The 21,266-nt window shown below is 44.5% G+C and overlaps 2 protein-coding genes across 3 annotated transcripts in view; both read left to right on the top strand.

Moving 5' to 3' along the window:
• cep63 (centrosomal protein 63) overlaps positions 1 to 763 on the top strand; it is a 7,811-nt gene extending 7,048 nt beyond the window's left edge. The window contains exon 13 of the mRNA XM_086089552.1: positions 490 to 763. Coding sequence (XP_085945678.1) covers positions 490 to 657 — 168 coding nt within the window. The 3' untranslated portion in view covers positions 658 to 763. The remainder of the gene's footprint in view (positions 1 to 489) is intronic.
• amotl2a (angiomotin like 2a) lies at positions 519 to 21,266 on the top strand. Of its 2 annotated transcripts, none has more exons than XM_086089551.1 (11): positions 519 to 659; positions 9,460 to 10,191; positions 10,268 to 10,385; positions 11,897 to 12,041; positions 12,115 to 12,207; positions 14,068 to 14,363; positions 15,783 to 15,976; positions 16,068 to 16,181; positions 17,292 to 17,452; positions 17,759 to 17,887; positions 19,581 to 21,266. In XM_086089551.1, the coding sequence occupies exons 2-11, from the start codon at positions 9,533 to 9,535 to the stop codon at positions 19,670 to 19,672; spliced, it is 2,001 nt and encodes a 666-aa protein (XP_085945677.1). In that variant the 5' UTR covers positions 519 to 659; positions 9,460 to 9,532; the 3' UTR covers positions 19,673 to 21,266. The 2 variants fall into 2 exon arrangements, with proteins under 2 accessions (XP_085945677.1, XP_085945676.1); XM_086089550.1 differs by having other exon boundaries at positions 10,265 to 10,385.

Raw genomic sequence — 21,266 nt, 5'->3', positions numbered from 1 at the left:
AGTCTGGAGAAGGTCTGGATGTTTCTTGGGCTGGGGAGGAGTTCTGGTGGGGGGTGTTGGGTCGGTGCTGGATTTCACCTTCCTTGGTTTTCTTTGGTCCTTCCTCGGGTCTCCTGACGGCGGCGTTCGGTTTAGGTGAACGGTATGAGATTTTTTCTAATAGGTTTTTTGGTGAGCTAACAAATACACGCACGCACACACGCACATACACATACTCACCCACACACACAAAAAAATAAAAAAATAATAAAAATAATAAAGAGCAATGATGATGACATTTCCGAATGAACAATACTGAGCTCTTAAAAGGAAAAAAAATGGAGGGAGAAGTCAGGAAATGATTGATTGATTATATTTTTGATTTGTTTGATATATATATCACCAAAATGTTGCATTTGAACAGAGACGCGTCGACTTTTTGAATCGGGAGTAAGATATACTTCCTCTCGGGAAGATTGACGCTAAGCGAAAATATCGGTATTTGTTCAGGACGTTTGGGCGGCGCCTTCTCAGGTGGACGGCAAGGTGCGGCGATACCTGGAGAAGGAGAAGCTGCACTCCCGGGAGCTTCTGCACAAGATGGACACGCACATCCTCGGCATGGGCGACAGCAACGCCGCCAGCGTTTACAAGCGCCTCAACGGCGAGTCTTCGTGAAGGTGGACACAAATCTAATCTTTAGTTTTATTCTTTTTTCGTTTTTAAATATTTTTTTAATACTTTGCCTATTAAACATGTCTCAAAAATGACACAAATTTTGCTACATCTTGTTTTTTTTTTTTTAAACATCTTTCCAACAAGTTTAAAACCGATAAGGTTATAATTTAATTAAAAAGGGCTGTAATGCGTTAACAGTTCAACTGAGCCAACTTTATTCTCATTGGCTGATTGCCATGTCTCGCGCCAGGCACTTTTCAAATGAAAGCCACACACATTCAAAGTCACAGATACCACAGTACAGTGTATGAGTATGGCGATCGAAAGTGGACAAAATTAATGCCCGCATGCATATTGTTGTGTAATAATAACATAAAAGGAAATTATATCTGCTTCGCGCGACGCCCACGAAACATACTGATTTTCAAAATGGCTGCTGGATCTCTGCGTTTGGTCACGCAAGCCATCAATTCATTCTTGAATAAACACTTGATTTAATCAGCGCAAATGCTTTACTTGCATTTACACCCGTGTCAGCCAATGGATTTTAAAACAGCCACTTGTCTTTCCATCGCACTTTGAAGCATTGCAAACGTGAAGAATAATTGATTGCTTTGAATTCATTTGGACAGAATGTTTATTGATAAAGGCTACTTTTGTCATGATCCCATGGAGGGGAGGTCTCAGAGAAAGTGGGCGTGCGTTTAGTCCGCAGAGGCGGTGCTGGGGGTGGGGCCGCACGCGATGATGTCAAACCGTGCCAACAGGCTCGTTTTCTCAGGTTGGGAGGGGCTGGTGCTTGGAGAGCAAAAATAACCTCAAATTTCATGGAGGAAAACACAACTTTGGTCATGTTTTTTTGGTGAGGAATTAGCATTTTAACATTGCTAAAAGTTCCAAAAAGTTGATTTTTCATGTTGCAGTCCCTTTAAATTACTCATTTATTATTATTATTATGAAAACCTGTCTTTTTTTTCTTTTTCTTTTTTATGTACGCTTTAAACATGCCATACATAATTTACCGTGGAAGTGTAAAGTCAAATCAAAACAAGACATTTGCAAACATCTGTTTTTACTTTGGAAAACAGTGATCGGACTTGTAACATAGTCAACATCAATGCCCCTTTTTTTTAATCACTATATGAAAACAAAGTACGAAATAAGCACCAATCTCTGGTTAATAAACAATAATCTGAGGGAAAATGCTTTTGTAATACACTTGAATGCAAAATTAAAATGAATCCGATTTAGTCGATTAATCGATTGAATAATCCACAGATTAGTCGATTAATCGATTGAATAATCCACAGATTAGTCGATTAATCGATTGAATAATCCACAGATTAATCGATTCTAAAAAATAGTTAAGAGCAAGAACGCCATCTCTCTTTTTTTTTTTTTTTTTCTTCAAAATTAAGTGATCACATTGTATACAAGGAACTCAGACGCATGCGTCATCAACGCGTTTGCGTTTTCTTTAAGAGCCGCCACGCTTCCTGCTCGTTCCCAAAAAATGGGAGCGACATTCCTCGGCCTTCCAAGAGCCTCTTTGAATCGCTCCTTGTTTGTATTCTGGACGGGATAAGAACGCCTCATTGTTCTGGAGGCACGCTCTGCATTTGACACGCTTGTGTACAGAATCAAATCCAAAAATATTAGATTAGTGCACAAAAAAGAGAAAAATGATCCAATGCGACGACTGTATTGCACAAGAGCTGTTTTGAGTTGTTAACCGGGGGTTTGCGGTCTGGTGATGTCATCAGTGCCACCTGACCTGAGTGCATCAGTGCCGTCCTGCAAGTGCTGCCCATTGACCCCCGTCGCCCTCACCGAGTGTGTGAGAAGATGTAAAGACAACAAGGATTGAAAGGTTCAAAAGATTCATAGGAAGGAGGTTGAAAGAAAGAAAGGACCGAAACGAAGAGTACACAGGTACACGCACGCACGCACGCACGCACGCACGCACGCACACACGCACACACGGACGATGTTAATATTAGAAAGGAATGTCACTTTCCTTTGACACTTAACTGACTCCAGAGTGGAGCACTTCCTGTGTGTGTGTGTGTGTGCGTGTGTGTGTGAGGGACCGTGGAATTCACAATTCACACACAATTCACAAACTGAAACTAGTCTGAATATTATGAGAAAAATAATGCATGTACTGCAGTATTATCACACATTAAAAATATAAGAATGCATTTGCTCGTCAAATTTTAAAGAGAAATAAATAATGTTTATAGTTCTGAAACAAAAGCAAAAAAAATCTGTGTCGTTCCTTCTGTCTTGCACTATGGATTATTTCCTGTGAAATTCCGCCTAGCAACAAAATGGAAAATGCGACCAATGACTAATCAGGAGCACGTTGCGCGCATCAATGGAACCCTGGCAACGCGGCCACCTGCTCTTCACACTCTGCTGACACCCATCTTGTTGCCTGAGGGAGGTCACCTCGTTATCTCCTCTTTACTGGCCATCTGGGAGGGGGCGGGGCTTATTACAGGAAAACCCCAGAGGCTTTGTTCAGCTTCTCCCATCCTTGCATGCCTTTGTGAAGGGCAAGAAAAAAAAAGGCAAAATTGGCAGAACAAATCATATATATATATATATATATATATATATATATATATATATATATATATATATATATATATATATATGAGAAATTAGTTCACAAAATGGTCATTATGAGATAAAAGTTAAAATATGTAAATAAAACTTATAATTTATGAGAGAAAAAAGCTCATTATGAGAAACATTTTTAATTAAGGAGAATAAAGTTTAAATATAACAAAAATGTAGAATTTATGAGAAAAAAATGCTACAAACAGTAATTTTTATGTGGAAAAAGTTGGAATATAAAAACTAAAATTGTGTTATGAGAAAAGTTAAGGTAGGTAGGAGAACAAAAAGATTAAATAATGAGAACAAAAATTGATATGTTACCAGAATAACGTTTATTTTTTTGTCTTTAAAAAAAAATCATAATTAGAAGAATCAAATTGTCATTTTATGGGGGGAAAAGCCATAAAGTGGCGGGAGAAAGTTTCACTTTTACGAAAAATGTAAGAATGAACAAAATGCTAATATCATAAAAAAACTAATGTTGGTAAAATCATAATATAGCTCAAATGTATCATATAAAAAACTTAAATGATGATGAAAAAAAGTGTAAATAAAACATGAGGACAATTTTAAAATTTCTGTTCTGGGATTATATTCCAAGTTAATATCTTTTTCTTTTCTTTTTTTCAGTGTAGCTCAATCCACAGATTATTTTGTGAAAAACTTTAAAAATGGGGCCTTTTCTACTTTCTTCTATATATTATAAAAGGCTTCATGCTAAACGAATCGTGAATGGTCAAATGAGTGTGAAAGGTTAGTCTGTTTTGAACACACTTCAACATGCATTTCAGTCTTTGTGTAACGCTCCATATGCCGTGTGCGCGCGCGTGTGTGTGTGCGCGCGCGCGTGTGTGACAGGTGCACATGTAAGTGCTGCAGGGCAGGACATGTTCTTTTGTGTGCGGAAACATCTGCCGTTTTGCTTGACGGCTTCACATGAATCTTTCCACACGGACTCATTCAATATCCAGCTTAGCCTTCAAATACTTTTTTTTGTCCTCACTAATGCGACCAATCCGTTCGCTTGTCAAGCAACTGTGTCTTAATAGCAATTTTTTTCCCCCCTCCTGCTACTAGTGCCACTATTGGCCGACGAGGCCACATAATGAATAAATAAATGCTCAAGCAGCTTTCCATAGTGTTGTGTTGTGGGTCAATGTCGAAAGTTTTTTCATAATTTTTTGTAGTCGTTCTTTGCAGAGGAGAAGGAATATAGTACAGTGGAACCTCAATTTCATACACCCACAACCAACAGACGCCAAATTTAACGGACAGAAATTAGTGTCAAATCCACTCAAATTTGTAAAATGTAAATGTACAATCACCAGACTGACTGGTAGACATATTTGTTGTCCCAGTTTTAGGTGAGTACTCAGACCGAATACTCGTACTGGTATCGGTCTGAAAAACATGCTATGAAACATACATGGATATTAGCTTAGCATGGCTGTAGCGCCAAAGAATCGCGTTCATGTAGTACGTGTACACGTCTCTAAAACAATTTTTGCTACAATATAAACTAGTTATTTCCTTTTGTCCAATCGTAATGGTGGTGATAAAAGAAAGCGCACTGACATTGCGGCTTGAGCAAAGTACATTTATATCAACTTTACAATTTTTCCGTTTGAAGATTTTGCGTATTTTGTTTTTATTTTTTAACCATAGTTGTGTATGGTACTGGCCATTTTTAGGCTGCGAAAACTGTACAAAATACTAACTTTGTACTGTCGGCTAACCTTCGCCTATGTTAGCATTAACTTTAAGCTAGCAAGCTAAAAGCTAAGCTAAGGAACCTCTCTTCTCTTTTTGTGTTGACAATGCAGTGTCATTGAAACCCTTATACTGGAGGAAAGGTAGCGGTCGACCATGTGGGGCGCCACCCTGACCCAACACAACCCCCCCCCCCCCTCCTACCCCCCCCCCCCTTCCCCCAGCGCCAGACTGCAGGCTAGTCAGACGCCATGGTCATGGTAATTTGAGGAATGTGTCCATTTCCTCTTTGCAGGGTGGTGGTGGGGGGTTCAAACAAAAGAAGCTTCTCCCACCTCAGCTCACATCACCATCAGCACACAGCAGCTCACATTAGCCCCCCACCCCCCCACCCACCCCCGCCCACATAAATGTGTGTTTATTTATATACCCAGCTACCTTTGGGAGACTTTAAACGTTAGTAAAACTGTTTTTTTTGCGCTCTGTTATTGTGTAAACACTTCATGTGAAACCAAAATAAACGTGTTTAGTGTACACACTACGACTTCGCAACCACAACAGTCAAATAAGACAAAAAGGTTGTGCTGCTGCCGTCAAAGGCAACTCTCATTTATTTGAATTGATTATTTTTATAGTTTTGAATCAAAACTATGTACTATGATAGACACTCCTTTCGAATTTCATGTTAGGAGTTTCTTTTGGGTTGCGGAATTTCCCCCCCCAAAAATCCGAGACAAATTCAACTTTAAAGGACTCCTAGGACCCAAAATGGCAGACTTCCTGTATCTTTTTTTGGGCATGGTGTCTTGAGACTTTCTTTTTTTTGTGTGTTTCTACTCATCATAGTCAAGGCTACTCCTGTAAAATTCATGTATTCTATTAAATCCTTATTTTTAAGACCCCTAAAATGTCTGCTTTCTACCAAAATGGCAGACTTCCTCTGTCTTTTCCAGTATGACTTTTCCACACATTTTGCTCGGTTTACTCATGATTGACATTCCTACCAAGTTTCATGTTACTAAGAGTGAAAAAAAATCCAGCAAGTTAATCTTTGAAAGATCCCTGGAAGTGACCGTCAAATAGTTGCTTCAAACCACAATGGCTGATTTCCTAGCGTCTTTTCAGGCACGAGTTCTTGGAACTTTTTTTTTTTTTTTTGTGGTTCTACTCATGACATGCCTTCAAAATTTCATGTTACTGTTCCTTTTAAGGCATTTAACAGAAATACTGTATTTAAACTCGCCAAGTTCTACCCAAATACTTTTTTTTGATTTCTTGGAAACAACGCTACCCCTTATGCCGATTAGCGTAGCATTTTAGCGCCGTCAGCTCGTTCCTTTGCATAACTGGGGAGACGAGTATCTGTTGAACTGCCATGCAAATGAGCATGTGGACGTTTACCTGCCAGAGAGATAAAGCCAACCTGCGCCGTCTCGGGGGCCGCTAGCAGGCAAGCGCTAACAAGCGCTGTTTTGTTTACAAGCTGCCGACGTATTAGCCAAGCCCCCACGGATGGCCAGCTGATCCCAAAGAAACTAGTAGTAGCTGGAATTGGGGGTGGGGGGGGCAGCAGATGGCAGGTCTGCCCCCGTCATGTCTGCTTTTTTTTTTGAGGGGGGGGGGGGAGAACAATGCATCTCTCACAGCTTCTGCTCAAAGGAGGGAAGATAGTTGAGGGGGGGTTGAGTTTGTGGACAGCTGGCAGGCAGCGTGCTTCGTAGACCAACAAGCAACCCCCCCCCCCCCCCAACCCCCCCGCCCCATACGCACAGCACACCGGGACCCTCACGCCGCAATTACTTGGCACGAGCCCCGGCTTAAATATTTACGCGGCACATGCAAACATGCTAAGCAATGATTAATCCTACACCAAGATCATTTACAAATGGTGTCAAAACACAACGTTCAGATGTTCTAGTATGCTTTTGCTGCCCTTTTGGAAGTCGCGTCCGAGCACAAGCCCGTGATGCGCACACTTTTGTGTAAACCGTACAACTGCAACTTCTGACAGTAATTGGAGGCAACACCTGACTTTTCTTTATGCGGATAGATAATATTCACATGACGTCATGTGACCCACATTGCGCGCCGTTCACGGGTGCTGGGAATGTCCAATGCCAACGAACAAAGGAGTGTCCGCAGAAGAAACACGTGGATTACAAGGATAAATCCAAAACAAAGTCTCCCAAAGTGTGTTCTTACCATTTTGGTTCGGGTAAGTATTAGTTTGCGATGCATTTTACTGTCATGCGATATATGTGAACTGCTCTGGCTAAAAAAAGATGTAGTGGTCAAAAGTTTAGATTTGAGATTTCTCCAAATACACTTAAGGTCTTTATTTCCACCTTCCCAGCAGCCCAAAAAATTTAACTGTAGTCAAAGTGTATGGAAATAAGTGATGAGTCAACAATGTTGTGTGGTAAACATGCTAGTGCTTGTAGGGAATACTAGCTAACTTGGTCTAAAAAAAAAAAAAAAAAAAAAAAGAGAAGAAGATTTTTCACCTCAAATTCACCAATGATTTACATAAATTCACATAGCAACCAGCCCAAAGTACAGAAGACGCAAGAACATCCGTGTTTTGGGATTGAAAATGACTAAACGGGCAGGTGTTGAGGAAACTAAAAATTTACGACATACCCTGGTTTTTGATTCGATAGTTTTTGAGGAAAATTAGGATTTCTGACCGTCCCTAAAGGCAACATCATACCATTCGATGGATTCATAGATAGCTAGCTAGTTAGCTTAATAGCTCAACTGCTACCTTGATAGCGCGATAGCTAGATGGATAATCCTCACTCATCATCATCATCATCATCATCATCATCATCATCATCATCATCACCACCCCCGTGCCATTGCCCCCCCTTCTTCCCCTCTCCCCCCCCCCCCCCCCCTCCCTTTCCTCTGCTCCCTCCTCCTGGTGCGTTTGATCCCCGGGGGACGCGAAGCCTCAGCATTCCTCTCATTCCTCCCTCGCAACAATCAGCCTGCGAGCCTTTATGAGCCACACTCGCTCAGTCTGCTCGCTCACAAACGCACGCGCGCGTGTTACTGGATTTGCGCACTCCAGGAGTTTTTTTTTTTTTTTTTGGGCGCTTTATCCCCCCTGAAGTGTTTTTCTTTGTGCGATGACGCGATTTTGGTAAGTTTGAAGCGTTTTATGGAGGTTACATTTGTTTGTGTTTTTTTTTTTGGATGGAACATGTTGTACGACTAAAGTGTGTCTGGAGCGGGATTGGAGGAAGTGTGCCGGTCCCGTTGGGTCATGCAGAAGCTCGTATTTGTGTTCACATTGGCTATGCTAATATATTGGTTTTATTGCAAAATTTGGTCATGTTTTTGGTGACCGTTTAAGTTAATACCACATTTTAATAGATAGCAGCTTCACTGCTTGGCTTTTGCATTTTTACATGGCAAGTTTTTCATTTTTTCATTTTATATTGGCACAAAAGAAACATTTTTCTCTTTAAAAAAAAAAGAATAATATTTTTATTTAATATTTTAATGAATATGACTATAAATTTGGATATGGGATTATAAACTTTGATTTTTGATGAGTGTTGCAGATTTTCATATGATCCGTTTTCCATTTGGTACTTTTTTCTAATTGCACAAAAAAAAAAAAAAAAACTCACAGCAAATGCTGCTTTGTGTGTGATTAAACCACAGCATGTGAATGGCTGATTTGAAGATTTTATATCTTTTAAAATAGATGCCTGCTTCAGATAAATGCCTGAATGTCTGCTTGTATTAAGTAAATAAACACCCACTGCCCTAATATTTGATGAGGTCTGGCATTTCAACTGTTGGAATTGGGTAAGGGGTTTTATTGAGCGGATTTAGAGTGCCGATGGTTGTTGTAGTGTTTGAGCAACAGCAGTGGAATTGCCTAACGCACTTGGACAACGCCAAACTGCCTGGAAGCATATTTCACATTTAGCGTTGTCTATCTGTCGAGGACGATGGTTGAAATTTGTTAACAATCGGACGTGTTTGTGGGATCGCGGGCAATGGCAAAAATGACACAAAAATGGTGGCTTCGAACGAAATTGGTTGACAGTTTAAAAAAAAAAATTCAAACAAATGGACCTTGACCCCGAAAGGGCCACTTTAAACCAAAATGCTTCTTGAGACTTTTTAGTGGCTCTACTTATAAGAGTCATGTCTACCAAATTTCATTTTGCTAAGTGAAACTAGCTTTGAGGGCTGTTTTTATTTTTTTATTTTTTTAAGATCCACTGTCAAAGACAATTTGGCTCTCGTGACCCCTGACTCCTACCAAAAGATATACTCAGTCCCTAAAGGGTTGAGGGAACCAAATTTCACATTTTTAGTTGATACTGGCTTTGGGTGCAGTTTTCGTTCATTGCTACCAAACCAAATTTTTGGATCCAGTCAGAGGTTTTCCCCTAATAAAGGATTAAGGGATTGGTCACCTGACTTGTGTGTGTGTTTTTCCTTCAGATTCCTTGTGATCCGTGCTGTTCCTCAAGTCCCCCCATCCAGCCCGCCCCCCCCCCCCCCCACCTTCTTGGACATGAGAACCGCAGAGGCCACACCGGGGACGGTCCTGCACCGCCTCATCCAGGAGCAGCTCCGCTTCGGGAACCTGACAGACACCCGCGCCCTGCTGGCCATCCAGCAGCAGGCCCTGCGCGGTAGCGGCGGTAGCGGCGGTAGCGGCGGTAGCGGCGGTAGCGGCGGTAGCGGCGGCGCGAGCGGGAGTCCCCGTTCTTCCAAGGAAAGCCTGGCCCAAGACGAGTGCCAGTACCTGCACTTGTCCACCCGGCAGGATCCCCAAGGCCAGGAATACCGAGGAAGCCGCGTTCATCCGGAAAAGCCCTTGAGGATTTCCTACCACGGGGAGGAGCTTCCCACCTACGAGGAGGCCAGAGCGCACTCGCAGTACCTGAAAAGGGAGCTGGACTCCGGCGTGGACGTGCACTGGGATGCCAAGCGGGAGCACGCCCGCTCCCTCAGCGAGCGCCTCATGCGGCTCTCCCTGGAAGGCCGCGCGCCACCCGGCGGCGGCGTCCCGCCCATGAGCTCCTCGCACAGTTTTCCGCAGTTGTACAACGCCGCCGCCGCCCCGATTCAAGGGGGCCCTCGGGGCCCGCCGCCCGGGTACCCACTCCGGGAGCAGGAGGTGTACTTCCTAGAACCACACGCGCCGCCACCATTTTATTCCCAGCACAGGTACGGCAGATGATGGCGGACCGCTTCGAACCTTTGCTCGCGTTCAGCGGTCCCTTATGTTAATTCTGCTCAGCAGGACCGGCGGCATTCCGTCGAGGGCGTCTGGGGACGAGGGCGATGCCCTGAGGAGGGAGAACTGGAGACTCGGGCGGGAAGTGGACAGCTACGCGGAGAAGGCCGCACGACTGCTTAAGGTAAGCGAGAGGAAATCTGAACATTCTTGTCAGGAAGTCGCCAGGGGGATTTCCTTTTTTTTCTTTCTTCTATCAGGGATGTGATTTTTCCGCTAATTCGCGGAATTCCGCTTTTTTTTTATCTCCAAAAATAAAATGTTACAATTTTTTAAATGGTAAAAAATCCGATTTCGTCTCTCGACAGCGTTCCATTTGAGTGTTTCCGTAACTGAAATGAAACGGATCTTGCGATTGGCCGAAGTCTCCGCGTTGACCAATAAACGCGCTTGTTATAAAGGCATAGGCGTATGCCGTTGTTCATTTCTCAGACGTTTTTGCCGGCTGTTTAAAAGAAAGATGTCCGTGATCGAACGCAAAGATGCTCCGCGAGTTAAGGAAATTGACAAGATCGTAAAAAAAACAAGTTACGATGGGACTGGTTAGAGAAGGATATATCTGCAAATGTTGGAAAGAAGACTGTGACGAATTTGTTCAGTGACTTTATTCGGAAGATCGATCGTGCCGGGAAAGCGCTTTGCATTTGGTGCCGTGATGCCGTTGACGAAGGTGCGAGAGGTTTCAAAGCTCTCGAAAGTCACGCAAAGAGCAAAAAACACGTGAAAGAACTCCAGTCAAGAACAACAAATTATTCCATCGCTGGAAGTTTCGGTGCCCAAACGAAAACTCCAAAACTTTACGGCCTCCATCCCTTATTGACATCACAATCGGAAGCGGTAATCGAGAGACGTGATCCACCCCAACAACCAGTTGCTGACAGAGTCGTGAATTTTGAGGTTGGTGGTAAACGTTTCAAATGAATCGAAATCAAATTTTCAAAAATATTATAACGTAATAAAAATGGCCATAAATATTTAACATGGTTAATCATTGACACAAATTCAAATGAATGCTGCATGTTTGCACTTTTGAGCTTTCAATATGTTGACTGTCTTGATGTATGCAGTTACAGAGATGATCTTAGTCAATCCGAATGCATGATTGTGTTTTTACCAGAGCTTGCTGCATGAGGTATTTTATGTTTTTGTTATGCATTATGTATTAAATTAAGAATGATTGATTAAATGATTTATTGCATGGTAAATATATATGATGATATTCTCAGTGAAGCAAAGGCAGTCCAATGTTTTTGAATGTGACTGATTTTGAGTCGACTAAAACTGCAATTTTATATGGGATAGTTCAATATACATTGAAAATTTATGCTGTTGTTTTGTCTTATTTCTTTGTCATCTGAGTGCATTGAAAGTACTTAAAAACACGGAAAACCCATGAGCTCTGGACCTAGCTGAGTGCCCGCGGCCCCCAGACCCCCGGCTAAATTTTCAGATAATTTCACTTTGGTCAAATCACATCCCTGTTCTATCATTCCATCCTTTATTCCTTACCTTCTTTCCCACCATATTCCTTCCTTCCTTACACATACGGTATTGACCCCACTTCTTTCCCGCGACCACTCCCCCCTTTGACTGTTGGGACTTTTTTCAATGTGTCGTCCGACGTTCTCCCGCCAGCTGGAGAACGAGATCGCCAGGATCTCGGAGGCGTACGAGACTCTGATGAAGGGCTCGGCCAAGCGCGAAGCGCTGGAGAAGACCATGAGGAGCAAGTTGGAGGCCCAGATAAAAAGGATGCAGGATTTCAACCGGGACCTTAAAGGTACGGCGCAGCTCCCAAGCATAACGTGATAACCCAATTTGAAACCCTAACGGTGACTTGTGCTGTTTTCCAGAACAAGTGTGCGCGGCGGCCAAGCAGAGAGCCGACAAGGAAGCGGAATGCTCCGAACACAAGCAGCACGTCTTCCTCAAGCTACTTGAACAAAGTGAGTTCATTGGGAGAACTGAGGCCGGGTTTGAAACCCTATCCCCGGCCTTGAAACCCAAATTACAAAACCTAACCCAGGCTTGGAACTCCATTTTGAACCCCTAACCTTGTTGTTACCTTTTTTGAGACGATCATCATTTCTCGCGCAATTTCAAACCCTATTCCTGATTCTGAAAACAGTTGGGTCAAAAATAACCCAATTTTGGGTTAAAAAAATCAAAAGGAAATTCACCCAACTTTCAGGGTTGTTGTTTCTAAAATTTGGTCATTTTGTATAAAACTTCAATCTTACTGGAAAACTCTTTAACACTTGTTTGGAACCCCAACCCAAGGCATTCAAAACTTTGAACCCTTGCTTGAAACATGACTTTGAACCCTTAACCCTAACTTCAAATCCTCACTGTGTCTATATCTTGTCATTTAAAACTCTAACCTTGTTTGAAACTCTACCAAATCCATCATTTGGGCACGCACGCACGCACGCACGCACGCACGCACACACCAGGCTGCGGGTGTGCTCGTTTGTGAAGTGGACTGCGCTCGGACAATAGTCGGGCGTTTACCTCAGCGTCTCTCTGGCGCTGCCGTTCTTATATTTTCAGCTTCTTGTTTACTCTGCGTTCCGTGGAGGCATTCCACAGTTTTGGGCAGTACAAAGCTACGCCTTGTGTACGTGCGTGCGTGCGTGCGTGCGTGCGTGCGTGTTAGTGGATCAGGGGAAGTCTGCATTCCCCTTGCAGGCATGCGGTCACAGTACAGGGGGGGGGGGGGGGTGCTTGTGTAATCAAGCCCCTTTCCAAGTCACACATCACGTTCTGTTTCATTGAGGAGTTAGCAAAAAAAAAAAAGTCAAAAGGCTGCAGTGTGCATGCCGGGACAGTAGGTGGCGATGTCCCCAGAAAGATGCTGATTAGATGCAGTAGTGGTGCATGCTTCTTTTCTTCTTCTTTTTTTAAGCATAACCCACGCTTGAAGCACTGACTTGAAATCCTAACGACTTGAAAACCCTACTTCCAAACCCAAGTCCTGGCTTTTGAACCCCTGTCTTGAAACCATATCTTTAGAACCTAATTTGAAACCTGAACCCTGACTTAAACCCCTAACCCTATTTTAACCTCATCCTTATTTGAAACATTAACCCTTTAAATACTATTATCATAGCAGTTTTTATTGTTTTTATTCTCTGGACGTAAAAACTCCGCTCTTCCGCTTTCGGAAGCCGTTAAAATGACTTTGCTGGCGCTTAACGGTTCAGGAGTTACGGTCAGGTTCTGATTTTGAGGGTTAAACAAGGCGCGAAACTCAGATTTGAAGCGCTAAACCCTGGCTTGACACCCAATCCTTATTTGAAACCATACCCCAGGTTTGAAACTCATCATTTGAAACCCTATCTTGAAACAATCCTGCCTCAAAACCCAAACTTTAATTTGGAACCCTAATCTTAAGATCGAAACCCTAAACCCTCATTTGGAACCATAACGCGGTTTGAAAGCTTACTTTGAAATACTCACCCCAGCTTTAAAGTCTTAATTTGAAATGTTGTCCCTTGTTTGAAAACCTTACCCACACCTGAAAACATTCTTAATGGAAACCCAAATTTGAACCCCTAACCCTGGCTTGAAACCTAACTTTGAAATCCCAACTCTATTCTCCTTGAAACTCTTAATTCGAAACCCTAAGTTTTTAGCCCTAATCCTGACTTTATATCATACTGTAAAACCCTAACCCAGTCTTAAAACCTTACTTTGAAACCCTTACTTGATTCTTTTAGTCTGTCCCGATTTTAAATGTTTACGTTTCTCCTCAAGTCTGGTTTCAGTCGGGTTTTCTCTTAACTCTTGTGCAAACCCATTTCCAGACGAAGAGCAGCAGCGCGAGCGCGAGCGCCTGGAGAGGTCCATCCAGAACCTGCGGGTGTCGGCGGAGGAGGGCCAGCGCGGGCGCGAGCCCCTGGAGCAGGCCCTGCTCTCGGCGCGGGGCCGCAACCGGCAGCTGGAGGACGAGCTGCGGAGGAAGCGCGCCTACGTGGAGAAGGTGGAGCGCCTCCAGAGCGCGCTGGGCCAGCTGCAGGCGGCGTGCGACAAGCGGGAGGAGCTGGAGGTGCGACTGCGCGCCCGCCTCGAGCAGGAACTCAAAAGCACCAGGGCGCAGCAGGTTAGGAACGATTCGCTCCGGATGCGTTCTTTCAAACGTTAGCAATGCGGCGCGGCGGCTGACTGCTTAGCGCGTCCGCCTCCCAGTGCAAAAAAAGGTTGCGAGATCAAGTCCGGGCTTCGGCCTTCCTGGGTGGGAGTTTCCATGTTCTCCCCCGCGCTTGCGTGGGTTTTCTCCGGGTACTCCGGTTTCCTCCCACTTTCCAAAAACATGCATGGCAGGTGAATTGGACACTCCCAAATTGTCCATAGGTGCGATTGTGAGTATGGTTGTTCGTCTCTGTGTGCCCTGCGATTGGCTGGCAACCAGTTCAGGGTGTACCCCGCCTACTGCCCGAAGCCAGCTGGGATAGGCTCCAGCAACCCCCGCGACCCTTGTGAGGACAAGCGGTACAGAAAATGGATGGTATTCCTATTAATTTAACATTTATTTCCACTTTTGTTAACAACAGTATGAAAACCTAGAAACAATTTTTTGGGTAAATTTAGAACAGATATAAAATTTGTGATTAATCGTGAGTTAACTAGTGAAGTCATGCAATTAATTACGATTAAAAAATGTATCACCTGACACCCCTAATTTGTAATAATCTTTTCTTTAAAAAAAAAAAATTGTAATTATTTTTTTTCCCAATTTTTAATAATCTTTTTTGTTTTTTAAGAAAATATTTTTTTAAATTAGGGGCGTCAGGCGATTACCATTTTAAATCGTAATTAATCGCATGACTTCACTGGTTAACTCACAATTAATCATAAATTTTATATCTGTTCTAATACAAAAAAAAACCGGTTTTCATACTCAAGTTAACAAAAGTGGGAAAAAATGTTAAACTAATAAAAAAAAAAGTTAAAATGAATATTTGACGTCTATAGCCGTTAATGGCAGTGAACGAGTGAAATATTGATGCATACAATACATTTCAGTGTTTTGAGCCACTCAAATGAAGATTCGGCTTCACCTCCTCCACCAGGACGGCGAGGCTCTCCCTGAGAGAGTAAAAAGCAGACACGGGGCCCGTGTGGTGGTACCTGCGCATTGGAGTTGATTAGTTCATGAAAAGATTTCCGCTTTGAATTTTTTATTTTTTTTTTCCAATGCCGTTCTTACACTCGGGCGGCTTTGCCGTCGCATCCCCAGTAGTTAAGACAGCCAGCTCAGGTCCAAGAAGAACGACGCCGGCTTGGTTCTGCGGTTGAATATTTTACGGCTGTGGTCGAAATGGGTCAAACAAAAAAAAAGCATTGCGAGTCATAACTGAAACGTGGCCTCTTGAATATGCTTGAAGATGGAAGGACAAGCGGTACAGAAAATGGATGAATGGATGAATGGTATACCATTAGAGAGCTAACCCTAAAGGTCTGTGAATTCGAACACTCGAACCCCGCACCCCCCTTAACGTCCCCCCTTATGTTGCCTCAGAACCAGAACTCAGGCCCGCCGGCTTCCGAGCTGAGCTCCTCCCTGTCGCAGCAGCAGCAGCAGCAGCTGAGGGAGCGCGAAGAGCGCATCCTGGCCTTGGAAGCGGACGCCACCAAATGGGAACAGAAGTACCTCGAGGAGAGCACCATGAGGCAGTTCGCCATGGACGCCGCCGCCACGGCTGCGGCGCAGAGGTACGGCGAGCGCCACCAAAAAAAAAGCACACAAGCGACGTCGCGGTCGGCCATCGAAAGCGACATCAACCGTTGTCGTTTCCCCTCGCAGAGATGCCACCATCATCATCAACAACAACAACAACTCGCCGCGACATTCGCCCAGCAACAGTTTTAACGAGGACACGCCTCCGACCAATCACAGGCGTCGGGAGATGGAGAACAGGTACACACTTGTTGTCAAATGGAAAACGGAATCTATAAAAAATGCCCGATTCAGGGTATGTTTACCCAACGACGATTAAGGGGTCAAGTCGCAGGGGTGGGCAAACTGGGTCCTCAAGGGCCGGAGTCCTGCAGGTTTTGGAGGTTTCCCTGCTGCAATGCAGCTGATTCCAATCAACAGGATTGTTACAAACCTTATGTAGAGCTTGCTGATGAGCTGTTCATATATCAGCTGCGTTGGAGAAGAGAAACATCCAAAACCTGCAGGACTCCGGCCCTTGAGGACCGAGTGTGCCCACCCCTGGTCAAGTGGACCAGTTCCAGGTACAGGACTGAAGCAAACAGGATTCCACCAAATGATCTTCCAAGACAGATAAAAACCTTCATTTTTTTTTTTCCCCTTTCAAACGTTCCAGTTTCGTAGACCACCAAAAAAAACACGCAAATCCTGATGTGGATCCTTCCAGATGTGGTAGAAAGACGAGGGTGGGGCGCTTAGCTGTAAAAGTGATGACCTAACGTCACTCAAGTTAGGATCTCGGGTTCGTTTACGACGACAATCAAATGTATTTGGCCTTGCCGTATGGAACCGGTTCAGAACTTCTCACACATACTCGGAACCAATACAATTCGCATCAAGTGATCGTCCAGATATGTTAACGATACATGAACCACCAAAATGCCCAAAAATCCCGGGTCTGATCCTTCCAGATGTCGTAGAAGGTTGAGGGTTCCACCAAGAATTCAGCTCTTTAAATGTTCAATTCCTAAAACTATCGAGTAAAATCTGAAAAACTGTTTTGACCTTCCATTTTTATAAACAGTACAATCTTTGGACCACCAGAACCCCAACCATCTCCGGTCTCAAGTTCTGATTTAGGGTATGTTTACTTGACAACGAGTCCGATCCAGGACTTTTCACACGTTGAGAACCAACAGAATTCCCGGATAAGATTGAAGTGCCAACGGTTCCGACTGATAATGAAGAATCGGCTGTTTTCTGACAAGATGTCCCTTTTTGTTTTGTAAAATAAGGCCTCGAATAAGCACACAAATTAAAAGTCTTGTTATTTCTCGACTAAGACTCGCGCCCGCGTGTGTGTCGGTCCAGGATCCGAACCCTTCACGCGCAGCTCCTCGAGAAGGACGCCGTGATTAAGGTCCTGCAGCAGCGCTCCAGGTGGGAGCAGTGCAAGATGGAGAAACAAGGTCTTCGGCTGGCCAGGTCCGTCCCGTCCATCGCCACGGCGGCCATCGGCGCCGAGACTAAAGGTGAGTCGGACCCCCCCACCCCACCCCCGCCACCTCGTTAACGCAGAACCGCGGCTAACTTGAGCGACAACTGGCCGCCAGACAGACAGACAGAATGTAGGACGTCACAAGAAAAAAAAAAACGAGACGGCGACGGCCCCTCCTGGACCCTCAAATAGACGAGGCGTTTTTTTAAGTTGGAATGCGTGTCATGGCCCCGCCTCCAGAATAACCCTGATCCAGAATAGTCACGGGAAGCGTGTTAAGTGTGGACGTAAGCGGGGGGGAGGTAATTAAGCCACTTCTTTTTTTTGTCCGCATCTGCAGGAAAGAGCCTCTCGGATGACCAGACAGGTGGCGCCGCGCTGCGGCGCGAGAGTGCCAGTCGGGACGCCGGCGCCCGACGTGACCAACTGAAGCCGGCGCCGTCCGGGAACTCGGCGGCGGCCGCCTCTGGTGGGTTTCCCCGTGTTAGGGCAGTCGCGTTTTAGAGTTTGGCTTTGGGTTAAGTTTAGCTTTAAGCTTTAGAGCAGGGGTGCTCAAGTTGGGTCCTCGGGAGCCCCTAATCCAGCCTGTTTTCTATGTTTCCCCTCCTGCAGCACACCTGAATCTGACGATCAGCTAATCAGCAAGCTTTGCAGAAGCCTGATAACGATCCTGATTTATGAATCAGGTGTGTTAGTGGAAAGAAACATGGAAAACAGGCTGGATGGGGGCTCTCGAGGGCCGAACTTGAGCACCCCTGCTTTAGAGGTTAGGTTGATGGGTAAGGCTTTCGGTGGTCCGTAAAACTTTTAGAGTTTCCTGTGTTAAGTTTTTAAAACACTTTGATGGAGTTTTAGAGGTTAAATTTAGCAGTAGCGTCTTAGAGTTTAGCTTTGGGTTAAGTTTAGCTTTAAGCTTTAGAGCAGGGGTGCTCAAGTTGGGTCCTCGGGAGCCCCTAATCCAGCCTGTTTTCCATGTTTCCCCTCCTGCAGCACACCTGAATCTGACGATCAGCTAATCAGCAAGCTTTGCATAAAGCTTGATAACGATCCTGATTTATGAATCAGGTGTGTTAGTGGAAAGAAACATGGAAAACAGGCTGGATGGGGGCTCTCGAGGGCCGAACTTGAGCACCCCTGCTTTAGAGCTTAGGTTGACGAGTAAGGCTTTCGGTGGTCCGTAAAACTTTTCGGTTTCCTGTGTTAAGTTTTTAAAACACTTTGATGGAGTTTTAGAGGTTAAATTTAGCAGTAGCGTTTTAGAGTTTAGGTTTGGGGTTTGGATTTTCGAGCTTAGGTTTACGAGTAAGGCTTTAGGTGTTCCCAAAGACTTCGCATCGGGGTTTTAGAGTTTGGATTCATGATTCAACCACCAGGCTGCGGACCAATTCTGGGCTGTAGGCCATTTTGGTACCGGGCCGCAGAACGAAGCTTTATTTTTGAAAATCAGGTACACCCGCGGCACGGTGGCTAACTGGTTAGCACGTCCGCCTCCCAGTGCAAAAAAGGTTGTGAGATCAAGTCCGGGCTTCGGCCTTCCTGGGTGGGAGTTTGCATGTTCTCCCCCGAGCTTGCGTGGGTTTCCTCCGGGTACTCCGGTTTTCCTCCCACATTCCAAAAACATGCATGGCAGGTGAATTGGACACTCCAAAATTGTCCACAGGTGCGATTGTGAGTGTGGTTGTTCGTCTCTGTGTGCCCTGCGATTGGCTGGCAACCAGTTCAGGGTGTACCCCGCCTACTGCCCGAAGCCAGCTGGGATAGGCTCCAGCAACCCCCGCGACCCTTGTGAGGACAAGCGGTACAGAAAATGGATGGATGGATGGATGGTACACCCGCCTTTTGGTTCTGTCCAAACGCTTATCTTGGACACGCTACAAGCTAGCAAAAAATGAGTTTTTGAGAGACATTTCCAAACAAGGGAGCAAGAATACTCTTCTTCTTCTTCTTCTTCACGATCTGTCGCGAATGAGCCAATCAAGGGTTCAGGTTTGTAGGTCATGATTTTAGACTTTGGGGGGGGGGGGGTCGCGTCGGTTTCGGGTGATAAATTCACACAGTCAAGCAACACAAGGTTCAGGCAAGATTGTATTGGCTTTAGCTTAGCAACGTTGTTATCTTTGCAATAACAACGACTGTCTTGTTTATTTGCCTGTCGGGTGCAGACGCTCCCGAGGAAGCCGAGCCGGGAGGAGTCCGGGCCGCGCGGAGCGCAAACACCACAATTGACTCGGAGATGCTCGAGATCCTCATTTGAGGGGACGTCCAAGCGTGTTGCTGCATCTTATTTATTTCTCAAGTTTCAATTGCTGCTCATTTGTATCATGTCGCCCCTTTTAAGCTAATGATGTTTTTTTCTGTCTTTGTAATTTAAAAAAAATAATGGGAGTCATTGTTGATGTTTTTTTTTTAGCGGAGGCGTCCGGCGTGTGTTTGCGGCTTGTTCTGTGTGACAGGACGACGTATATATTTAACTTTATTTATCTTTGGGGGACGCAGCGTTTACAAACCTCCTCTGAATGCGGAGCGGCTTTTTCGAAGATCCAGACCGGAAGAAAGTATCCGGTAGGCTTGTCGTGTTTTTGACGCCATCTTGGCGGCGGCGGCGTACGTGCCTATTTCCGAATATATATATATATATATATATATATATATATATATATTTTTCTCTTTTTTTCTTTTTCTTTTTATTTATTTTTTTTATTTTTATTTTTATTATTATTATTTTTTAAGATTTCCGAATATATTGTTGCACTCCCGTGTTGTGCATGTTCGCGTGACGCCGGCCCGTAAATGTAGCTTCCATTTTGCGCCACTAGGAGGCAGAATAGGTGATGACGCAAAAAAAAACGTTAAAAAAAGAGATTGGTTCCGAGGTTATGGTTTCAGGTTTTGGCCTCGCGGATTAGGAGTTTATGGGTTAGGTTTCGGAGTGCAGTGTTTCGGGTTTTCAGAGTAAGTTTAAGGATTAGGATCTAGGGCAGGTTCGGGTTCCTGGGGGTAGGATTCAGTTCTGAAAGTTAGCAAAGCTTCGTAATTAGGTTCAGCTTGACACGGGTCAGACCTTCCAGCTCTGAAAGCTAATATTTGCGGCCTTGTAGCACAAATATAACCCCCCCACCCCCGGCCTCGCCTCGCCTCGCCTCGCCCCTGCACTGGAAGCTAATCTTCTCACATTCCTGTCCGAGGGAGTGAGAAAAAAAAAAATGGCTATCTAAAGCGGGGAATGCGACGTCCCTTAGCGCTCGTTAAAACGTTGCACATTCCCCGCTTTAGATAGACTTTTGGTTCCGACCATCAGCCAAACTCCCCCAAGTTTGCCTGGAATGTGTTTTCGTATTAAACTGGAATGCCCACTCGGGAACGGGGGAAATGCCGCCCCCCCGGTACGCTAATCCAGTTTGGAACTGTCGCTGTTGGTGTCAACGGGGATTAACCACGCCGTCAATTCTGACATTTAATGGCTCGTTCCACTTCATGCTTTTTCCATCAAACACACACAATATGAATGAATGCATTTGCTGGTCAATGCAGTGTGACGTTCCCACTGAACACCCCCCCCCCCCCCCCTTTGGCTCCCTCGGAATGCGTTTACATGGAAGCGAAGTTCATATTTATGTTGTTGTTGTTGTTGTTGTTTTTCTCCGTTCATGAGCTCGTGTTGTTTTCTGGTGCCAAAGATGTGCTCAGATTTTGTTGTTGTTGTTCTTTGAATGATATTAAGGTGACGCAGACACACAAAAAATGTTCTGATCCCATTTAGACATTGCTGTGAACTTTTTTTGTAATGTATGTTTTACTTCATATTTCACCCAATGAGAGATTAAAGATATTAATATATGTCCTGTAAA

This window comes from Leptonotus elevatus, chromosome 11 (assembly GCF_054856555.1).
Source record: "Leptonotus elevatus isolate MCC_2025b chromosome 11, RoL_Lele_1.0, whole genome shotgun sequence".
In the NCBI taxonomy this organism is placed as follows: domain Eukaryota; kingdom Metazoa; phylum Chordata; class Actinopteri; order Syngnathiformes; family Syngnathidae; genus Leptonotus; species Leptonotus elevatus.
This window is presented reverse-complemented; position numbering and strand designations above follow the sequence as displayed.